The sequence below is a fragment of the Drosophila biarmipes genome, unplaced genomic scaffold (assembly GCF_025231255.1).
Source record: "Drosophila biarmipes strain raj3 unplaced genomic scaffold, RU_DBia_V1.1 ptg000008l, whole genome shotgun sequence".
Taxonomy (NCBI): Eukaryota; Metazoa; Arthropoda; class Insecta; order Diptera; family Drosophilidae; genus Drosophila; species Drosophila biarmipes.
Genome location: NW_026114529.1, coordinates 2,750,661 through 2,771,416, shown reverse-complemented (window position 1 = coordinate 2,771,416; position 20,756 = coordinate 2,750,661). Strand labels below are relative to the sequence as shown.

The following is a 20,756-nucleotide window of genomic DNA, read 5'->3' as shown; positions in this document are numbered from 1 at the left end:
TTTCTTATAACTGAAAGGGTATACAAACTGAGGCTTGCCGAAGTTAACTTCCATTCTGTTTTTTTTTTTTAAGAAAGATTTATAGCTTAATTTGTTCATGTAAACAAAGAATAAGGACATATATGGGTAATACCATTTAGGATATTTTTAAATTTAACGCACACTCAACTGGAGTCGTCGGGGCGAATGTACCGTAAGATACATTCGATTTCATTTCGACATCTTTCTTTGTTTTCTTCTTGGAATTTTCAATTGTCTATTCAATTTTATTTGTTTTCGGCTCAAAACTGATGTCCCGACGATTGTCGATAACAGTCGGAAGATTCCGAGAATACAATATATTTGCGCGGCAAACGCTGCTTGAATGCTTTTGCGAGCATTCACGAGGTATGCATATAATTATATGCAAACTTCTCTGATATATTTGGCTACTGATGGCTATTGATTAAGCACTTAAAAGCCACACTTAGAAGTCTGATAGCGCTGTTGTTGAATAAAAGTTAATAATTGAAGAGAATAGATTTTTTTTGGAATCGGTATAACCGTTATTTTCCACATCATATCTGGAATAACACCATTGTCTAAAATATCGTTTGGCAGGGATACCATTTTTTTTGGTAAAGCTAAAAGCATTCTGTATGAAATATTTGCAAGACCATTAGCGGGCTGTGGGTTGCAAGTCGTTTTGACTCGTTTGTAGCCAATTAAGCCAGTTTTTGTTTAATTTTATTGTCAATCGATTTAATCTAACTTTGCCATAACGATAAAGCTGGAACAGTCAAACTTGGCATGCAGATTCCTGGGCTTCCTGCGCAGCTCAAGTTTGTTTCAGCGGGGTGCCAAGCCCACTCTAACGCCCTCAATTCGCTAAAATCTGTATCTATCAGTTTTAAAATAGAAACAAAATAGTAACTGAAATGTGTTTGTCTCATCAATACCTATCGACTGACATAAAAAAAAAATGGGTCATGCCCACTCTAACACGCACAAACGGTTAAAACGCTTAAATCTGTCTGCCTCCCACATAAGATCTACTGAAATAGCCTGTAGGTGGCGCCCTAACATATCGCTATGCTGACAGTCGAGGCAGTCGACTATAGCGTTCTTCCTTGTTTTCGTTATAATTTACTTTAAATAATTATTAAGTTCAAATAGCATACCTTTACATTATTTTATAATTTACTTTTACTAAATAGTAGGTTTAAAAATAGTATACCTTTTTGGAAGCATTTGTAATTTTTAATTACGGGTAAATCGGATTGTTTAAAATAATAAAACAATTTAATTAATTGTTTAAAAGGTTAGGATGTTCGGGTATTACTTATTAATAAATATTTAAACTGCAGTTTTACAATTTTTTCTTTTGTAAAATAATGTTAAGGGGATTACACTCACGAAATATTATTTTGAAACTATCCGAAAATGAATGATGATAGTTCATTGTAGATAAAGGGGGATTAGGGTAAATGGATACGTTTTTTTTTTGCATAACTTTTTTGGTATCTTCGTGTTTTTAACGACAGGCTACATTTTGTATATTGTGAGCTACTAAAAAGCTGAAAATTATAAAATTTTAATAATTTAGTGATTACAAGCCTTATGTTGATATCGTAAAAAATAACAAAAATCCTACCACTGATCGAGACGATCACTTTTTAAATGTACAGTCTATACGAACCAAAGAAGCCATATTTGGAATTACAAATTTTAATTTCAGTATTGAATAACGAATATTATGAAATTTATTAGTGGTTTTTATTTATTTTTTTCGCCTAAGTAATCAATACATTTTATTTGTTTTTTTTTTAAATTCAATTCATGTTCACCCTATGGAAAAAGTCTCATTTTATACATTAAAAAACTGCTAAAACACATCGGTTTAATGCATCGACTATAAGATACCCTTTAATCAGCTAAAGTGAGCAAAAGGTAATTGGAGATATACATGTAGCACCCGGGTAGGTGGGAAACCTACAAACCACCGATTTGAGCTCAAATTTGGTGTTTTTTTTTAACAAGTAAAGTAAGTAAGTAAACAAGTAAGTAAACAAGTAAATAACCACCTTTGCTTGGAAATAACATTTTTTAGTTCTGAATTTCGAATTTCATTTTATCATGGCTGCCATAAGAGCGATCGGATACTTGCTGGGAAAATAATATTAAACAAATTATAGCTTTGGTGTTTGTTGACACCGAACTGGGTAATTACAAAATACTCGTTCTCGTGGAGTAAAAGGTCATATTATTGAATTCGGGAAAAACTATGTAGCACTAGCAAAGTTGATATATTTATGTCTGTCTGTCTGTCCTCTCTAATTTCGGAAAGTATAAAAGCTAAAAGTAACTCGAAAATACCGCCCGTCTATAAAATAATAAAATATAGGTCTACGTGATTTTTTGAAAATTATTTTTTTGTAATATTAATAGGTTTTTAAATCATGTTATGAATAACAATGTTAAAATCTAATACAAGTTTTTCATTTTGTAAGCGCAGGAAAAGTCGCGTACATACACATATGCCAGTTTTGCATTCCTATTATGTAATTAATTTTTCGTATGATAAAAAATAATCGGGGGAGCCACTGTAATTTCTGAATTTTAAAATTTATGTCTATTTACATTGTAAATTCCTGTTTCACAGGAGTTATCAATCTGCAGTAATTTTTCTGTGTAATAAGAAATTTTCTGTTCGATGAGATTACTATTAACTAATTGATGTTTTTCAAATAAGTTGTCACCACACCTTAAGCCGTCGCTGTAAAAGCGATCGCTACATTGTAATTACTTGCCAAAAAACCGAAACATTTATTGCGTGCTTCCAACGGTTTCCTATTTGTATCCAACTATTTCGGGTTTCACACGCGGTGTAGTGTGATGTGATATAAACCGATTTCTCTTCTGCACTTTCTTGCGACAAAATCAATTCGAGTTTTCGGAAGTTGTTCTTTAGCGGAAGATATGTTACGGAGTGATGACTGGAATAGTGTATTTTAGTAACTTCCTCTGGCCAGTTTTGCTTAAGTTTCAACAGTTGCTGTTCCAAGTTTAATAATAAAACGGAGTATTCGCCATTTATAACAGAAGTGGCCGAAGACGCAGGTTTCAAGCTATGTGATGCTGATTCTGGTGCAGTATTTACTCCGCGGTGCCACAAAGTTCCTGGAACTTGGCTGGCTATAAAAAAGGCCCCTGCCACAGTTATTACACTTGCTGCATAACTCATTGCTAGTACTGATATACTATTTAGTAGGAATTTCGTCCATGCTAGGCTGGGCATCATCTGCGACAGCTCACTGTAGGTAAGCCAGCCTCTCCGCAAACCTTGACGTTTGGCCAGCGATCGTTCAATATTTTTTAGTTTATCGAAAAAGAGTTCGCTGGATATGTATATATTCCAGTCCTGAAGTAAAAATGTTTAGTTTATGTAATATAAACTAAGTACAATTTACCATAGCAGATAGAAACTCCAGCTCAATTTCCTTGAGTCTTTCTTCGGTCATATGGCCTTCAGTAGCCCAGTCTTCCAAATAAAAGCGTTCATCATGGCCTGCATAAAACTTAGTCGAAATCATCTGGAAATATTTGTCATGCTTAGAAATTAAATAAGCACATATGTATTTGAACAGATATTGGCGAAGAACTGTTAGATTTAGACACCGGTTAATCAACAGGTGTTGATCCTGACTTACCAGTGACACCACAAACAGCTCTTGTGGTGTGATTCGGCAGCTATATCCCGGGTCGGTGATATTTAATCGGTCTAGGTAGATTAGAGCCATAATAAGAGAACACGGGGTGGCCTGCATATTTGCAGCAGCCACGCAACTTAGACGATGCAAAGAGTGGCCCCGATGCGGTTTAGAAAACATTTCTGACGCGTACTCCGCAAATGGCAAAGACACCTCCATATCTGAGTCCACTGTTCCCACGCCATAATATAGGCTTTTTCGAATGCGATTTACAAACTCGACGTGCTTCATAACCTGTGAATTGAACATATTTAACATTAGGTTCTATCTTCTGATAAATATTTCTGTTTCCTACCTTTTGCGGAGAAATTACCATCTTTATACGCACAAATTTGATGGGCCTCAACTTACAATAGCAACTATTTGACACGTGAACAGCGTTACCAAACCCAGCCAGCCCAATAACGATAAAAATACCGTTTTAACAATAAAAATAGCATTGAATATCTATTGCTATACCACATTTAGCGAGGGGATTTCGATAAGCGCCGTTAGCAGCGACCCAAAGAATAAGAAATTTCATCTTTGGCTGTGTTCTCGATAAAAGAAGGAAAAACATAAAATTCACGTCAAAGACGATATCATGAAGTCAGTTTAGATTATTGTGAGACTTGACCCGTAGGAAGCGATACCACAACAAGGCGAATCTGCAGAAAAGGGAAAATGCTGAAGATAATTCAGTAGCTGCAGTATCAGCGGTAAAACTGAGTTTACACCCCGGCTCGTCAATGTTCTGCAAATGGCAGGGAGAATATACACTAAAAGGAAGCCATAACCTACGAGTACTTAACACCAAAAATAAAAAAATTCATGTACGCATTGCGGATGAACTTTGAAATCTTCAGTAAAACTACGAAGACTACGATTTTTTGAGTAGTGAGCTAAGGAAATACTAGAAAAGATATATTTAACTAGTGAGTTTCGATAAGCGCCATTGTAGGAAAGAACAAGAAAATAAATTTTTGGCTGTGTTTTTGGAAAAGCGGTGTGAAAACCAAAACATAGAAATGAATGGAAAAAAACAAAAACCATAAAAAAAACCTTTTAAAGTCATTGCAGTAGGTTCCCATTGATAATTTTGATTAACGTGAAACACGTGGAGAGACACTTTCAACAATCAAAAGTTCTAATATCAACTTCTGTGACGAAAATGTAATATATAATCTACTAAATAAATAATCTTTCTATACTTTTCACATTCGGCATTTGATTCGACCAAATAATTTTGAAACGCCAAAAATTTTTAAATATTAAATTCTGGGTGTTCATTCATTAAAAGGATCTTTGACCTTGATTGAGGGAATAATAGGAAACAATTACAATATTTGAGGATTTTACCAGGAAATCTTCTAGAAGTCATTCGCAATATGGGTCTTTCTGCATGCATTTTGCATTTTTAAAGAAGACATTGATCTAAAGCACACGTCCCTTTCGGTAAAAATATTGGATTTCAAGAAAAAAAATTTAGTCCATGAAGTGTCTCCCGCAAGCTCCGGACATGAATCAAACTGAAAGTTAATGGAGTGATGTGAAATCGCAATGGGCGAAATATGTAGTTTCTCCAAGTGGATTAAAGGACAAAGGACGTGTGGTATGCTATTCCCCTCGAATTGGTGCAACGCTACACCCAAAGAAAGCCAATTCGCTTAGAGGAACACCAAAAGTAAAGAGGGCGGCGGACATGCTATTTAAAAATGATAAATACAAATATTTGTTTAGGTGCACTGAAAAACTCTACATATGATTTTATTTACTTTTCTCTAGCATTTTTTACTTCTATTATCAAATGCCTTAAACGTAGACTATGTATAAATTAAGTAATGTGTGTTCGCCACTGGCTTCCTTCCCTCTAGGTGATAGGAGAGCGGCGTTTGCCACTGGCTTCCTTCATTATGAGTGTTAGATAAGCGGCGGTTGCCGCTGGCTACTCCCTTAGCTGAAAGGTTATGATTTTTTTTACAATATACACGTTGTAACCGAAAGTTACGAGAAAGTAATCCTTTGTTCTAGTAAATGGAGTGAGCGCTAAGATTATGTTCTAAGTACGTTCTTAATATTTCGTAAATGGTCAATTTAACTTAACAAAATGTTTCTACAAACGAACTACAAAGCTCCAACGAAAGCTTCAAAAGCGAAACAAACGAAACTAATAAATGATATGATAGAAAAGCAAATACTAATTGTGCGTCTTTTGCAACTAAATAGAAAATCCTAGGTAGGGATATACTATCTCCGTTCTTCCATCGCTAGGTCAGCAGTTTGCCCGGCGCATGTTGTTGACGTTACTATTGTTAACGATTCTGGTCTTACTGACCACAATTAACTTACACATATGCCAAAATAACAAGACTAATAAATTTAGCGTGCATAAATTAGAACAGACGATACACCCCTTTAATGTTTGATTCTGAAACTCGCGTTAAAGTTTTGCTCGTCATTGTATTAAGTTAAGACTTTCTAACCAAACAAATCTTCTATCAACAGCCTGTCAATGTGGACTGAGGGATACAATTGATCGAAATCATATTATTTGCCCACTGCCCACGGCCGATTAATTTCGTTCACATTTATGCCTACTTAAAAAAATGACATTCGCATTAAAAAAGTAATGCTACTGAAAACTATTTCATCAGATTGTCAATAAAAGAAAAATGATTCTGAAATTAGAGTTCATAGGATCTCGCAAAAGTATTGCTACTGAAATTATATTTTGTTATATGATCCAAATGTAATGCCTCTAAAATTATATTCATTAAATGTCCAGAAATACATTTCATTAAAATAAACAATAAAACATTGTAACGAAAATATAGGTCACTTTAAAAATAGTAATTGGTAAAAATTGTAAACACCATTTTTTTAAGTATTAATTGTTTCTTGATTATAACCTTTGCGGAATGTACCTATTAAAAAGGATTTTTAGAAGTCGCGTCTCTAAATCCTAGACTAAGAATTGGTAGCTTTTAAGTATAAATATTTTGACCTTAAGATAAAGCATATATAAACCGCAAATTTATAAAATCGTATTTTTGCTCAAAGTTGAATAAAAATAGATCAAAGTTAACAGAAAACCAAATTATATTTTTTCGTATGTCATCCGAGTCCAGCGCTGAAAAGCACAAGGCTTCTGCACATAGCCGATTACAATTGCAACAGCATATCCGAACGGAGAGATCGTTCGAATACAGTTTAACCTAAAAATCCAAATAAACGGACAAATGAATACAAGTGGATTTTTTTTTTATTGCCAAAAATTTAATTCTTTTCTGTAAGCAAATTTATTAAGGATAAGATATTCATACTTAGCGTATTGGAAATTAAATAGGAACTATTATGGGCAAAAAGTGGCGCAACGATAATTGCCCACCTCTTTAGGTATTTAAAACACCTTCCTCTCATCGTTCTCTGACTATATCCTTTATAAAGATATCCATATTTAAGAAACAATTCAGAGTTGCTTTCTGAGTTCCGATCCGTTGAAAGGCTTCTTGGTCCTGCATCAATAACCATTTCACTCCTTAAAATAATCCGAAAAGCCAAGCACTAAATTTCTAAGGCCCGTAAGAAATACTGAATAAAAACATCGAACTACTTATCGCATTGCAAGTACCGTCCCATTTTCGCTCACGCGAGTTGTAGAGATTTTCCAGTATTTCTTTAACATTCATATTTCTTATGAAATAAAATAGAGCGTGGGGGGAATGTGGTTGCTAAAGGGTACTCTTAGCTAATACGGTGTAAGCTTGTAAAAATACTAAGCAAAAATACTAAAATACGGAATTGATTTTATATTCTTGGACAATGATAAACTATAGTCAGTACAAACAAGTGGCCACAACGACACCAAGCTAGTTTAGACGTGGAGCCCTAAACCGATTTGGGCAAGTAAACGAAATCGCAGACATGGAAAAGGACGATTTAACAATAGACAGTTTAAAATACATGCTTACATAGAACATGTTCACAGAAAATTACAAATTATTGGAACATATTAGTTGCAGTAAGACGTGACACAGTGCATAATAATCCTCACACAGAACAGGAAAAGGATCATGACGGGCATAATTGGATCTACAAATTGGCAGCGACAACGGACGAAAACGATAAACTGTTCTGCAGGGTACATTTCAGTTTTGGGAACTAAAAAGGAAGAAAGAGTCGACATCAGCATTTATTAATTTATGCAAAAACATAATATTACGACACTTTCTACGAAGGTTCATGGTTGTAAGGTCTAGCAGGCGCAACCTTGCATGAAATGAGGGCAATCGACTTCCTGTGTCCTAGTTTAAACCTCTCAAAGCAAATAAAATAAATTGTTTTTGAACTGACTTAAGAATAATTTGGTAACAGGTAATTTGAGGTGACCAAATACACGAACATAGACGGACAAACAAGAGAAACATACAAAAGCTTTGTTGTGTATTGTTTTATTACATAAGGTAGATTATTAATCACTAATCCAAAAAGCAAAGGTCCCAGGTGGCTACAATGTGGCCCTTCAAAAGTAACACTAATTATTTTGGAAATTTTATTATTAAAACTGGCCATTTGAGTTCTATTAGAAAGGTAGGAAATATCCACTATAAAAGGTTGGGAGAAAAGCCCTAAAGGAACCATTTAGGAATAAGAAACGTATGGTTTACTGAATCAAATCGGTATAAACATCCGTTTGTTGATGTGTCAGAAAACCTCTAGAAATTAAAGAAGTAAATTCAAGTAGGTATGTAGAAGTAGAGCGACTTCTGGTAAAGCCATGCTGACAAGGTAAAATAATAATGCGGCAATGATGCAGCAACTAACATGTAATATTTTTAGAAATCGGACTGAGTTCAGCAATACAACGATAACTTGAGTATCGGACTTATTAATTTTTTTTCAACAATTATTATAAAGGATTCCTTCAGACACACAGACAGACCGGAATAGATTAAATATTAATGTAAGGGAATAGCAAGATAAGATGAAAAAGCCTGAGTATACATAGTCTTGATATTCTGTCAGGACCCGGTGGAAATGAAAGCTTGAGAGTATTAAAAGTCTGAAGAACATCAGATATATTAATCACTGGTTTGAAGAAAGAGTTCAAATGAGTTTGTGGAAATGGATAATCTTTATTAATGATACTATTGCTTTCGTATTTGTCGATTGAAAAAAGTCTGCCAATAAATTGGAAATGTCATTATTATTAGCAGTTAGATTTATTTTTAGAATTGACGAAAGAAATAAAAAGCGTAGGATTACCTTTGAAATCACGCTTACAACGAGACAGGTATATCATATGGATCAACTATATTTGGTGAAGTTTGTCTGTAAGTCGGATATCTTGAGCCGTTTAAATGTTCTGGTTTTTTATTCTTTAGACAAGTTAGTTGGGTAAACCATTAAGAAATGTAAAAATTTTGATGGAAGAGAGAGGAACATTTTCATTAAATAGTCAGTACAGGACCTCATAAAAGTTCTTAACTGCATCATCAACATGAAGGTCAACTAGATAGGACCAGCTTACTATTGATAGAGATTCCACTCGTCTGCCGTAATCAGTCTTCATAAAATACAAGTTAGGCTGTACATTTAATGCAGTTTTAGGATTATTAAAAAATCCATTAATTCAGAGCTGAAGGATAGGACGATAGCAATCTTCAGGCACAGATAGTGGCGACATAACTTCAGCATCGCTACTATGAAAAACAAAAATTAGGTCAAGAAGACGACCATATTGATTGGGAATCCTGGTAACTGTGAAGATAGTTAAACAAGACCATCAATAAAATAATTTTGTTCCTAGGAATCATTGCCAATGAGTCCTTACCCTCCAACCAAGAAATAATGGGAAGATTAAAGTCGCCAATCACTAAGCTGGTTAGATTCAGCAAGTAATACTTTTTGGGAAAGATAATTTTACGGAAATAAATTCAATATCTGATGACTCAGAAATCTCAACAAACTCAGAAGTTAAATTGGATTTGACTCCACTAAAAACGTTTCCACCTCTACGAGTCTGACGATCCTTCCGATAAATAAATAAATAAAGTTATTAAACAAAATCTCACTATCATGTACGGATGGGTTAAGCCAAGTCTCAGCAAGTATGATAACATTGATTTTAAAAATCAAAGCGTGGAGAGTTTATAAGAAGACCCCGAACATTCTGATAGTGAATTATGAAATTTAGTTTTTTGAATCAGAGCTGGGCGCCGAAAAGAAAGTCATGGAAACAAGTATTTTAAATGAATAGTAACTTCTTATCTTTAAATTAAATTTGGTGATGTCAATACCATTATGATTGGGAAGGGAGCGGTTTTTGACAATATGATGCATAGCGTCATTTACTGTTATTGCTGCATTCAACTTAGATACTATGATGGTGAGTATGCTAGTAAGTGGGACAGGTGGAAGTGCAAGGGTATTAGCTAGAGGCAGAATCACAGAAAACAGCCAGTGACCGGTTAGAAGGCTTTAATGACTCACTTGAAACTGTAGTCACCGATTCTGATCTATCGTGGCGTCATTCTAGAACGTATAAAGAGACATAAGGCAGAGTAAATATATAAATATATGATGAATGACTTAGAAGAATCTACCCTTAAAAGTTGGAGTCGCAGACATTAAATCTACTTAGTAAGTCCGTAAATCCAGCACGTAAAGCCTGGCACTCCAGCTCCGTTTGGAATGCTTTAATATCAACTTTGATATGTAGGCATGTAGGGCACGTCCAGTCCATGTTAGTATTAAATCTAGTACGATCAGCAATTTGGGCCGCACTATGCCCAAAGTCTGCACATTTAGATAGCGCAATGTTCTCACATAACTAGCAACTAACATTTGGCTGTCGAGAAGTGATTTGGCCAACAAATTGGCAGCAGGCAGACATTGGTTACAAGTTGAAGTTAGATGAATGCAAACAAATAGCGGAGAGGCTTTGCAAATTGAAGAGCAAAGAAAAGAAAAGAGCGCGGTAAGAATAATTCAGCGAAGACCCTTTAGTTGAGAGTATGTAGCAGAGAGAGAGAACGGTGCGGCAGAGCGCCAAAATAACAATGTAAATAAGAAAAAACTACTATGCACCCGCGTCGTTAACTATTATCCAATATCATAATAAAGGTAATGGTTTTAACACAAATAAATTATTTGCATTTAAACGGCGGGCTCAACCGAGTTGAAAAAGTAAACTTTGGAAATATATAATGTCGGGGATTAAAACACTTGGCGAATAAATGTGGGAGCGCATATAAAAGACGTACAACAGAGACCGAATAAGTTTATGCGTTTTGATTTTCCGCTTAAGCGAGTTATTTGTGTGAATGCTAATCTAAGCTAATCCCGACAAACACAGTTTTGAAAATTTCCCAGTTACTTCCCCATCCAAACTTAACGGACATTTTTATGCGATAGTTAGGCTATATTTTTTCGGAGTCAGTAAAAATTATACCATTCACTACTATTCAATCAATAATGGAAAGCGTAGAAGCTATGAGTTTATCCAGATCAGCTGTTATCGTATGGTATATGGTGGTTGTGCTCTGTGGGGTTTGAAAATGTAGGTGCCGAAGCAAAAGCTTTGATTTGCTTAGCCAAAGGGGTTTATATTATTTCTTAACGGATGGTAGATAAAGGCTTTGCCTAATGGGAACAAAGGTTGCACCTGTATCAAATATTGAATATTCGAATAGATGGACTTTACGCGAATTGGTATAATAATATAATTAATAGAATTGAAATATTTTTTCATTAGCATTCGCTTTGCCATAAGCAAAAAATTTTTCCAATGTCATATATATATTTAACTATAATAGGGCCTTCTTGGGTTCTGTTCTACTCCTACTGTTCGACTCTCGAACAAATAAAAATCAAATGTTCTTATTTATTATCAGACTTTCAGACTGAATAATTAGTGTTTAAAGCATCCATGTCCTGTTAGCAATTGCGTTAAGTAAAACATTACATATCCATGCTCCTTCCTAGCCATATTTGCAGTTCTGGTTTTAGACGAAAAACATCCTTTGTTGCTAATTACCTCTCTTGTCACTTAGCTATGATATGTAGTTTACATCTTTTCCGGAGGGCATCTGCATTTGCTGTGCTATCTGTGCGACCACCTGATAATTTCGCTGCTAGCAGGTCGATTACAATTCTCACATCGTAGTTGTAGTTTTTTCCTCTAGTTTCTTGCTTCTACTAATCAGGACTGTAATGCCAATGAAAAATAAAAAAAGATAATATGTATAAAAAGATTTGGTTAGAAAATGGAGCACCCAAATTGCAACTACTGCACCTACATGTACCACTCAAGAAAATAAAAAGACTCCTTATGTAAGCAGACCTATATTTATACCAGTTACTCGTGGATATACTAGATTTACACAGGTAGAAGGAAGCGCTTTCGACCCCATAAAGTATATATATTCTTGATCAGGATCACTAGCCGAGTCGATCTACCCAAGTCCATTTATCCGTATGAACGCTGAGATCTCGGCATGCAGATTCAACACAGCTGATAATAAAGACAGTCACAGCGATACGTCAATCAGCTGGCGGAACTTTTGTTGTTATTGGTCTCAAAATTTTTCGCTTGAGCACGTCGTGTCCCTTTGCTTGTATTTTATTAAATACTCTTAATTTTCTAAAACATAAATGGCCAAGCCATCGATTCTTATACATGCCAAGGTATTTAAATCGCGGAAAAAATATTGTTGCTTATATTAGAGAGTGTATTTAAGTTTTCGATTTGTTTAAAACCATGAGAAGGTTTGACTCAAAACATTTCATCATGTCACTTTCGGGTAATGGAACCAGAATCTTCTAGGTTATGTTGTGAACCCTAAAAAACATCTTAAATATGGACGTACTCTAAACTTATGTAGATCAACGAACAACACCTTGCACGTAAGGTACACTTACTTAACTTTATTATTTTCAAAAAATATCGCTTTAATTAATAAAACAAATATGCTTCGCTGCTGGCGCGTTGCACTGCGAACATATTCGACTATATAATTTGTAATCCTTTTGTAAAATATAAAATATGAATATTTTCCTAAATGTTTTCAATTAATAGTTTAAAAAATTATATTGTAATAATAATTTATCATAAATAAACATTATAAGTGAATTCAGTTTAATAAGCTTTGCTTTGATGAAATAAGGCGAATGTTGTCTCTCTGAGAGCGTAAAGCTGACAGATTTGTAAGACACAGCGGCAATGAGTTTTAGGCACAAAAATTTTACGACATGTCACTATGCGCCTACTCAGCACGTAAGCTGACCACTGCTTTCTTCTGTGGTCATATGATTTCGCAATCGAAAAGCTGGTAACATTTGGATTTAAACAAATGCTACAATGTTAAGAAATTAAGTGTACAGAGTGTACCCGATATGTAGGCATATAACATTTCGCTCTTTTTAAAAATTGAACTAATAACGTAATATATTAATATAGTCATTCTTTAAAGTTAAGGAAAGTAAACTAATTATAAAAGATTAAAAAGATTGCTTCTTTAAATTATAAGAAAATATTTTTTTAAAGTTTTTCTTTTGTTTTTGGCCTATTTTTGGACGGCTGAGGATAGTTGTATTATCTCTTCTTTTAATTTATGACCAGTTGCACTCTTTAACAAAACCTTGTCTCCTATTTTTAAATCAAAGTCCATTTTTATCGTATTTAAATTATCGTTTTCTTTTTTTATTATCTATCATTATGTAGCATATTTTGTAGAACTGTCACAAGCAAGTGTACCAGAGGGAGAGCGGTTGATTAGTACGGTCTCGAGTGGAGCTTTCCAGGAGAACCTACGGTTTCGACTCGTTAAGTACCGGATCGGCGTATGCCCGAGACCCCGAGTACCGGAAGCCATACTACGTTCAGTCAGGAGCAGTTCGTAGGACATCGCCATCAGTAAGCAAAACACCACATCGCGACAGCCACACAAGAAAGATCGAGTCCCCAGGGAGGCTAGGGTGGAATTTCTGTTTAGACTAGGTGTATGCCCGAGAACCCGAGTACCAGAAGCCATACTACGTCCAGCCACGCAGACAGGAGCAGTTCGCAGGACATCAATAAGAAAGACACCACGTCGCGACAGCCACGCAAGACAGATCGAGTACCCAGTGTGTCTAGGGTAGAATGTCTGTTTAAACTAGGCGTAGAAACAAAGTGAAGCGCGAGGTAGCTTCCTGGGGTTCAGCCTTGACTGTCCGCGTGATGTGGTCAGAAACCGTAGTGGGTCTATCCGGTTCGTGTGTCAAAAGATGTAATCGTGGAGAGCGCGGCATTCTGTTCAATACAGTCTGAGAACGGTGGCGCTTTCCTAAGCCCACATGGCTGCCCACCCCGGGAGTCTAAGTCGTTGCCAAGCAACGCGTCACGGACAAGCAGGGAGCAAGTATCTTCAGGGAGCTATAGGACTGCTTCACCAGTCAGTCAACAAGGCGAGAGGACATCGAGGCAAGCAGGACCGTCGAAGACACTATTGTACCCTCACTAAACCCCCTACGAACCCGCAAATTCTGTATTTTTTACCGAACTACTGGGCTATAACGTTTATTTAAATTTTGTGGGACGAACACACACATTTTACATATAAACGAAAGACTTTTACTTATTAGGCTTAATATAACTTCATATAAAAAAAACGGCACAAAATTTAGGGTGGCAAAATTTTGGTTGAAGTTTTAGGACGGCAGTCCAGTCAAGAAATAATTAGTTTAATATATTTCTTGAGCTGTCAACTTCGGCATCAAGGCCGAAAAGCTATTATGCCTCTGTAAGCAATATTTTAATAGTATCGCAATTTTTATCCCACAATGTATTCTTAAATACAAACGGCGACAACGGGCAAGGGTAAACCAAAACGATACGTTTATAATGTACTCTGTTTTTTGTGCATATATTGCATCTGTTGGAACTGGTCCTTTTTCAAGACGTGAGCCGAAATACGCATAAACCCAACAAGATCTAGGTCGCTTCTTATTGTTTAAATTGTGCCGTGCGACACATTTTGATTTATTTATAAAAGTAATATTTTTTACAACCTTACAAGACGTTATGCGCTGACTCACGTTTAAAATACTCCCCTTTTTGAGATTATTTATAGGTTTTACAGCATAACCTAGAAAATTCTGGTTTCGTTAACCGAAGGTGACATGGTGAAATGTTTTTTGTCAATATTAATCCGGCAAAGGTTTTACGCAGGTGGAATAGGTAAATATACAAACATTTCAGTGAAAAACAATTATTTAAAGACATGTCCTTATATTTTTTCAGAACCGTTGGCCTAGGACTTAGAGGGTCCAGACAAATGGTTCAGGTGGGCCTATGTAAAAAACTAATTAATGAATCTGAAAGATAGGCTGATTAACAATTGTTGTCTACAGACAGAAAACCTAAATAATTTAATTTAAATAAAATAAAGTAAAATATAAATAAATATGTAAGTATTTTAAATTTTATATTTTATTCTTATTCTATATTTTCAAATTAACCCTCATCGAAAATATTTGAAATTTTACAGGGATATCAAATGCATTTTCACTTGTGAAAAACCGGACAACCCACTTAATTAATACTTCTTATACTTCACACATGCAAGCTGCAACGTAACGCGGTTTAACACGGTGATTCATAAGTAAACCTCAGCTTCGGAACAGAAGGGTTGCTTTAGTAATTCTTTTTGTTGTTTTCCTGTGCAGGATTTTTGTCGACATTGATTTCTTCTAGTGACTTTCAGAATCTTTTTATCCCTTTGTATATTTTGTCTTGGATTGTTAATCGTGATAGTGGATCTGCGATGTGATTGCCGTTTCTCTTTAGATTTTCAACAGTAAAATTTTACACCTCTAAGTCAAGTTTAATTCTTGTTAATTTGAATCTAATTTTGAATAGGATATGGAAAATATATGTGTAAGTGGGCTACGGTCTGTTTTTAATGTGAAGAGTTTTTCGTAAATATTTGTTCCCAGGTACTGTCGGAGTACTCTTTCTGAAGATGGTGGCTCTAGGTCGGCGACTGCTGCTACGTTTTCCGGATCCGAGCCTATTCCTTCGCTTGCGGTGATATTTCGGGACCGATGAAACGGTCCAGTACTCGTTGAAAAGCCACACACGCCGAGTGAAGTCCAAATGCCATTAGTTTTCACTGGAATAAGCACTTAAAACGCTTTGCCAGAATATAATTTATTCGGGACATTTGGTAGGCATCCTTTATAGGGTTGGCGTTGATTTGCCTGAAGTCTGCGCACAGTCTCTACTTGTCCGTAATTTTGTTAACCATCACAATGGGAGAGCTGTATGGTATTTTTGAGTGCTCTATGTACCCCATTGGAAGAAACTCGTACACCTTTGCGTTGATGTCCCATTGAACTTTCGAATTCTTGGGGTAGTATCGTTGCTTAACTGGTTTGTCTTTCTTAATCGTCATCTGTTGCCATGTTTGATGTTCTCGTCATATTATCGAAGATCGCTAACTCTGCATCCAGGGATTTCGTCGTGTCGTTATCCTCGCATGTGTGTTGCACGACTGCCACCGAACTTGGCTTTATGCTAGCAACATTTGAGAGAGAAAGAGAGACAACAGGTAAGTATTGTGGTGTTTGTTTTGTGCTTCCTGGACTAACCTTTTCCTTTACCCCAGGTTGGTTATGCTGCTAAGTATGCAGCCTTCATCCCGAGCGCTTCGCTTCTGATCACACGTCAACTCATATTGACAGTCAATTTTAAATGTTCATTTGAAGCCGGAAACCCTTTAACGACACTGTAGTATCCTTGGAGTTATCTTGCAGTATTCTTGGAGCTATTTCGTTGAATCCTTAAAGTTTTCTTGTAGTATTGTGAGGAGTTGAATAACTCCACATAAATCCATCAGCAATAGCAGCAGATGTCCGCCCACTTACCAGGTACGCGGCGAATTCGCGTAGTAACGGCGCGGCGAAGAGCGGTTGGAGAACGTGAGAGTTTGAGGATCAAGGATGGAGAACGTGAAAGTTTGGGGAGCGTGAAAGTTTGGAGAGCAATAGGTGGAGAAAGAGGGAGAGAAGACCTGGCGGGCAAAGCGAGAGTGCCGTGTGCAAAAGGGCGTAACGGGACGCCGCCAGGCTTTGGACTCTGTCGTGAACTTTGAACCAAGAGAGAAGAGAGAAGGTACCACATCTCGGCAGCGGAGCGGCACACAAGCATACCACATGCATCACCGGAAACAGCGGGACAGCAGCATTAGGCAGGATGTCGGTGGGAAGCTGAGCATGAAGGACATGTGGGTCAAACAGGAGCCATGGATTTTGGACCCGGTGTGGAGAGTTTCGGCAGGCCGTGCGCAAAAGGGAAATAATGGTTCCCGGAGGCCCTATATAAACCCGCAGGGTGCTCTCAGAAGGGGGAGTTGATCGGATGGATCGATCGGGATCAGTCGATCACGAGCAGTCAATCAGAGTCAAGCAATCAAGAGTAGATAACGAAGTCCTTGCGTTACGCCTGGAGGGTCTGCCAGAACTTGAGCAGAGAAGGCCGGCGACAAGAAATCGTGAGCTCGGGGGTAAGCCTGTCTAAACCCAGTGTACCTCACCCCAAGAACTACTTTGAGCCCCGTGCGTCAAGTGGAATTAAGCAGGTCCTGGCGGGATCCGCCAGAAGGGAGAGCGGTCAATCAGTACGGTCTTGAGTGGAATTTTCCAGGACAGCCTATGGTTTCGACTCGTAAAGTCCCGCAGCGGCGAGTCCGAGCCTCGAGTGTAACGAGCTAGAAGGGAGAGAAGTCCCGGATCAGCGCATGCCCGAGAACCAGAAGCCACGCTTCATACACCCACGCAGCTTGGAGCAGTTCGCAGGACACGGCCATCAGCAAGCAAGACACCACTTCGCAACAGGGTGGAACTTTCGTTTACACAGACGGTCGTGTGTCAAGAGGAGTGATCCTGGAGAGCGCGTCAGTCTGTTCACCCCAGTCTGAGAACGGTGACGCTTCCCTAAGCTAGTCTGAGTCGTTGCCAAGCAATCGCCGAGTCAATGCGTCAAGGACAACAAGCGAACAAGGATCTTCAGGAAGCTTCTGGACTGGAACACCGAGTCAAAGAGGCGTGAGGACATCGAGACAACCAAGACCGTCGGAGACACAAAGGGCCATCTACTGAGCTAGACGCACGAATCTCGTAGGGAGCGGAACGTAAAAAAATCATTTCGTTACAGTATCCCTGGTGTTAATTTATAGTATCCTTGAAGTTATCTTGTTATTTTACTGTATCCTTGGAGTGTTAAAATGAATAACCAATGAATCCACTACACTGTAGTGGCGACTGAATCGGCCGTTTTAGTTCATCCTAGAAGTATGCTTCTCTTCAGTATCTGTAAGCCGAGCTTCGTTGCATATCCGAAATTTTAGTGCAATGCTATCGGGGTAATACCAATGAGAATGGTAATTCATCGAAGGTCAGCCGGCGCAGGGAGTCTTTGGAAAGCTCGACTCAGCTGTGAAACATTTCCGCCGATGGCCCCAATTACCCCACGCTAATTTTGATTCGGTCTTTTCAAATCAAGTCGTCATTGAGTGCAGATGCACTCACTCTCTATTCCGGTAAAATTGGTAACATCCCACGTGTAGCTCAGGCTGGAGATGCAAGAAAGCACCTGAGATAGGGCCCCAAGTCCGATCACGAATTTATTTTTTTTTAAATCTGTGGAACATTTTTTTTTTTGGGGCATAAGAACCCCAAAACCACCAGGTGGGTAAACCTTGTGCTCGATTTTCCCGCACTTAAAAATTTACAGTAGCCGCACAAATTTCGCAGAGCTGCAGAAAGGCAGCCAAATCGCACCGCCCACGCCAGAGGAGCACCCCGCCGCAAAGCATACGCCAGAGGAGCACCCTGCCACACCGCGCACGCCAGAGGAGCACCCCGCCGCAAAGCATCCGCCAGAGGAGCACCCTGCCGCATCTGAAAAGAATCCGCCAGAGGAGCACCCTGCCGCACAGCGCACGCCAGAGGAGCGCCCTGTCGAGGAGCGCGCACCGGAGTAGCCCCGCCGTAAGAGGAGCACCCTGCCGCACCGCGCACGCCAGAGGAGCACCCCGCCGCAAAGCATCCGCCAGAGGAGCACCCTGCCGCACCGCGCACGCCAGAGGAGCACCCCGCCGCAAAGCATCCGCCAGAGGAGCACCCTGCCGCACCGCGCACGCCAGAGGAGCACCCTGCCGCACCGCGCACGCCAGAGGAGCACCCCGCCGCAAAGCATCCGCCAGAGGAGCACCCTGCCACACCGCGCACGCCAGAGAAGCACCCCGCCGCAAAGCATCCGCCATCGGAGAAGCACCCGCCGGAGAAGTGCCCAAGAGACCGCTGCCTGAGGCGCGCGCATCGCTAGGTCGCTTAGCCGACAGAGGAGCCGATTAGATTCCCCGGTTGGCGTCGTTATTGCGTGAGCCACTGGGGCTTGACCCATTGGTGCCAGCGTCGTTCGACTAGCCCCAGACAACTAGTGTAGAAGAGGAGGGACCTCCGTCATTTAACCAAGAGCACAAGACAGAAAGATCTAGGCCATACATTTTTTTATTTGAGAGGGATATTCGCGATGTAAAATGCCGGGTTTGTGATCAGAAAAGTTTTCTTCCAATCGTTTGCACTCGCCAAGAAAAGTGAAAGTATTTTAACCCATAGGGCGGTATGAAACGCCTGATTTTTTTCCAGCCTGTACGTTGAACGGAAGATCGATCTTTCGCCGATGGAAATCTGAGTGAGTTGTCTTTGTTTAATTTATATTCGCATTCGAATGGTATGTAAATCTATGGGTGAAACTTTTGTTTAGTCTTGGGCGAGAATTAATAGACACCAATTACAAGAAAACAATTAAATAAGGAAAAGAAAACAATATTAATTATAATATGTTTTACTAGATATTTCAATATTAAATTAATATTAGTAGTTCATCAATTCTATACCTTGAAAAGAAATTAACTCGGGTCATTTAAACCAATCTAATTAAATTATAAAAAGAATTGTAAAAATTGTGGAAAAGCTTATACGAAAAAAAAAAAAATAAAACCCCGATAATGAAGTTGATACCTAAACATATTCTTGGGTTTTAAATACGCTCACCAAAATTATATAAATACGAAATTGAACATATTTTTTTACTGAAAAATATTATAATGAATTATTTTTTTGTTTATATTACTTACTATATTTTCTTTGATAATATTAAGATCTTTTGAATTTTGTTATTAAAAATAAAAACTTAAAAGAAACGTATTGCTGAACTGAGCTGATGATTCCGCGGTCGTAGGGAAAGAAGGGGTCACCAGAGCCATGCTCTAGCGGAAGGCGACCTAGGTAGGGTGGGCGATAAGCGGGCGCAATTACACCAGCAGCCACGCAAATAGTTACATTCTTCTTTCTTTGAACTCTACTTTATATGCTGTTTTTTCCCTTTCTTCTTTCTTTTCTTTTGAATTTGGTTTATCGTTCTTCCGATTTATATGACTAGCTCCTTTCAATGTCGCAAGCACGCTCAATTTCTTGAGATGTTAATAATAATGTGTGCATCGTAACTGAATCTGTGAGAGCAAGACCTCCACCCCAAAGCCACGAGCTAGCGCCGGACCTACAGCGTGCCACGCCATCACAGATTCTTTCGAAAATTAATCCCTCAGTCGAACGTTACACGTTACAGTTATAATTAATTATTATTAATATCAAAGGTGGCGCCCAACGTTAGGGCCTTAGTGAGTTTACTCATTAAGACTCATGGATAAACCAATTCGACTCTTTTTCATTTTTTTTATTTCCTTCTCCTCATCTCAAGGGTTTTTGTAAATTTTAAATTTTTCTCGGAAATCAAAACTGAATAATTATTAACATTATTTTTTTTGACCGAAAATCAAGAATTATCAAAGAAACCTTCCTAAATTTGGCACTTAACAAGCTGAGGAAAACGGGAAGAAAACACACGCACTTAGGTCGATTTCTGTCCCGGTTTGAAATGCCATTTCTTACTTACTTAAATAAAATCACAAACTAATCTAA

General features: G+C 38.0%; 1 protein-coding gene and 2 long non-coding RNA genes across 6 annotated transcripts; 1 reads left to right on the top strand and 2 right to left on the bottom strand.

Annotated features, from left to right (window-relative positions):
- Positions 1-2,046: 2,046 nt before the first annotated feature.
- On the bottom strand, positions 2,047-4,257 carry LOC108031771 (protein CNPPD1). 2 transcript variants are annotated; one of them, XM_017105482.3, is made up of 4 exons: positions 4,045-4,257; positions 3,690-3,983; positions 3,450-3,590; positions 2,047-3,400 (listed from the first exon to the last, which is right to left on the bottom strand). In XM_017105482.3, exons 1-4 carry the CDS (start codon positions 4,063-4,065, stop codon positions 2,771-2,773), a joined length of 1,086 nt encoding a protein of 361 aa, XP_016960971.1. In that variant the 5' UTR covers positions 4,066-4,257; the 3' UTR covers positions 2,047-2,770. The 2 variants fall into 2 exon arrangements, with proteins under 2 accessions (XP_016960971.1, XP_016960980.1); XM_017105491.3 differs by having other exon boundaries at positions 3,450-3,572.
- Positions 4,258-5,459: 1,202 nt separating this feature from the next.
- LOC122818765 (uncharacterized) lies at positions 5,460-6,268 on the bottom strand. Its single transcript, XR_006368265.2, has 2 exons — positions 6,078-6,268; positions 5,460-5,685 (listed from the first exon to the last, which is right to left on the bottom strand). It is a non-coding gene; the product is annotated as an uncharacterized LOC122818765 (long non-coding RNA).
- A 7,184-nt stretch (positions 6,269-13,452) lies between these two features.
- LOC108031764 (uncharacterized) lies at positions 13,453-18,043 on the top strand. 3 transcript variants are annotated; one of them, XR_007765103.1, is made up of 4 exons: positions 13,453-14,949; positions 15,013-15,178; positions 15,260-16,321; positions 16,379-18,043. It is a non-coding gene; the product is annotated as an uncharacterized LOC108031764 (long non-coding RNA). The 3 variants fall into 3 exon arrangements; XR_001768588.3 differs by having other exon boundaries at positions 13,453-13,644; positions 14,843-14,949; positions 15,013-16,321; positions 16,379-18,041; XR_007765102.1 differs by having other exon boundaries at positions 15,013-16,321.
- Positions 18,044-20,756: the final 2,713 nt, after the last annotated feature.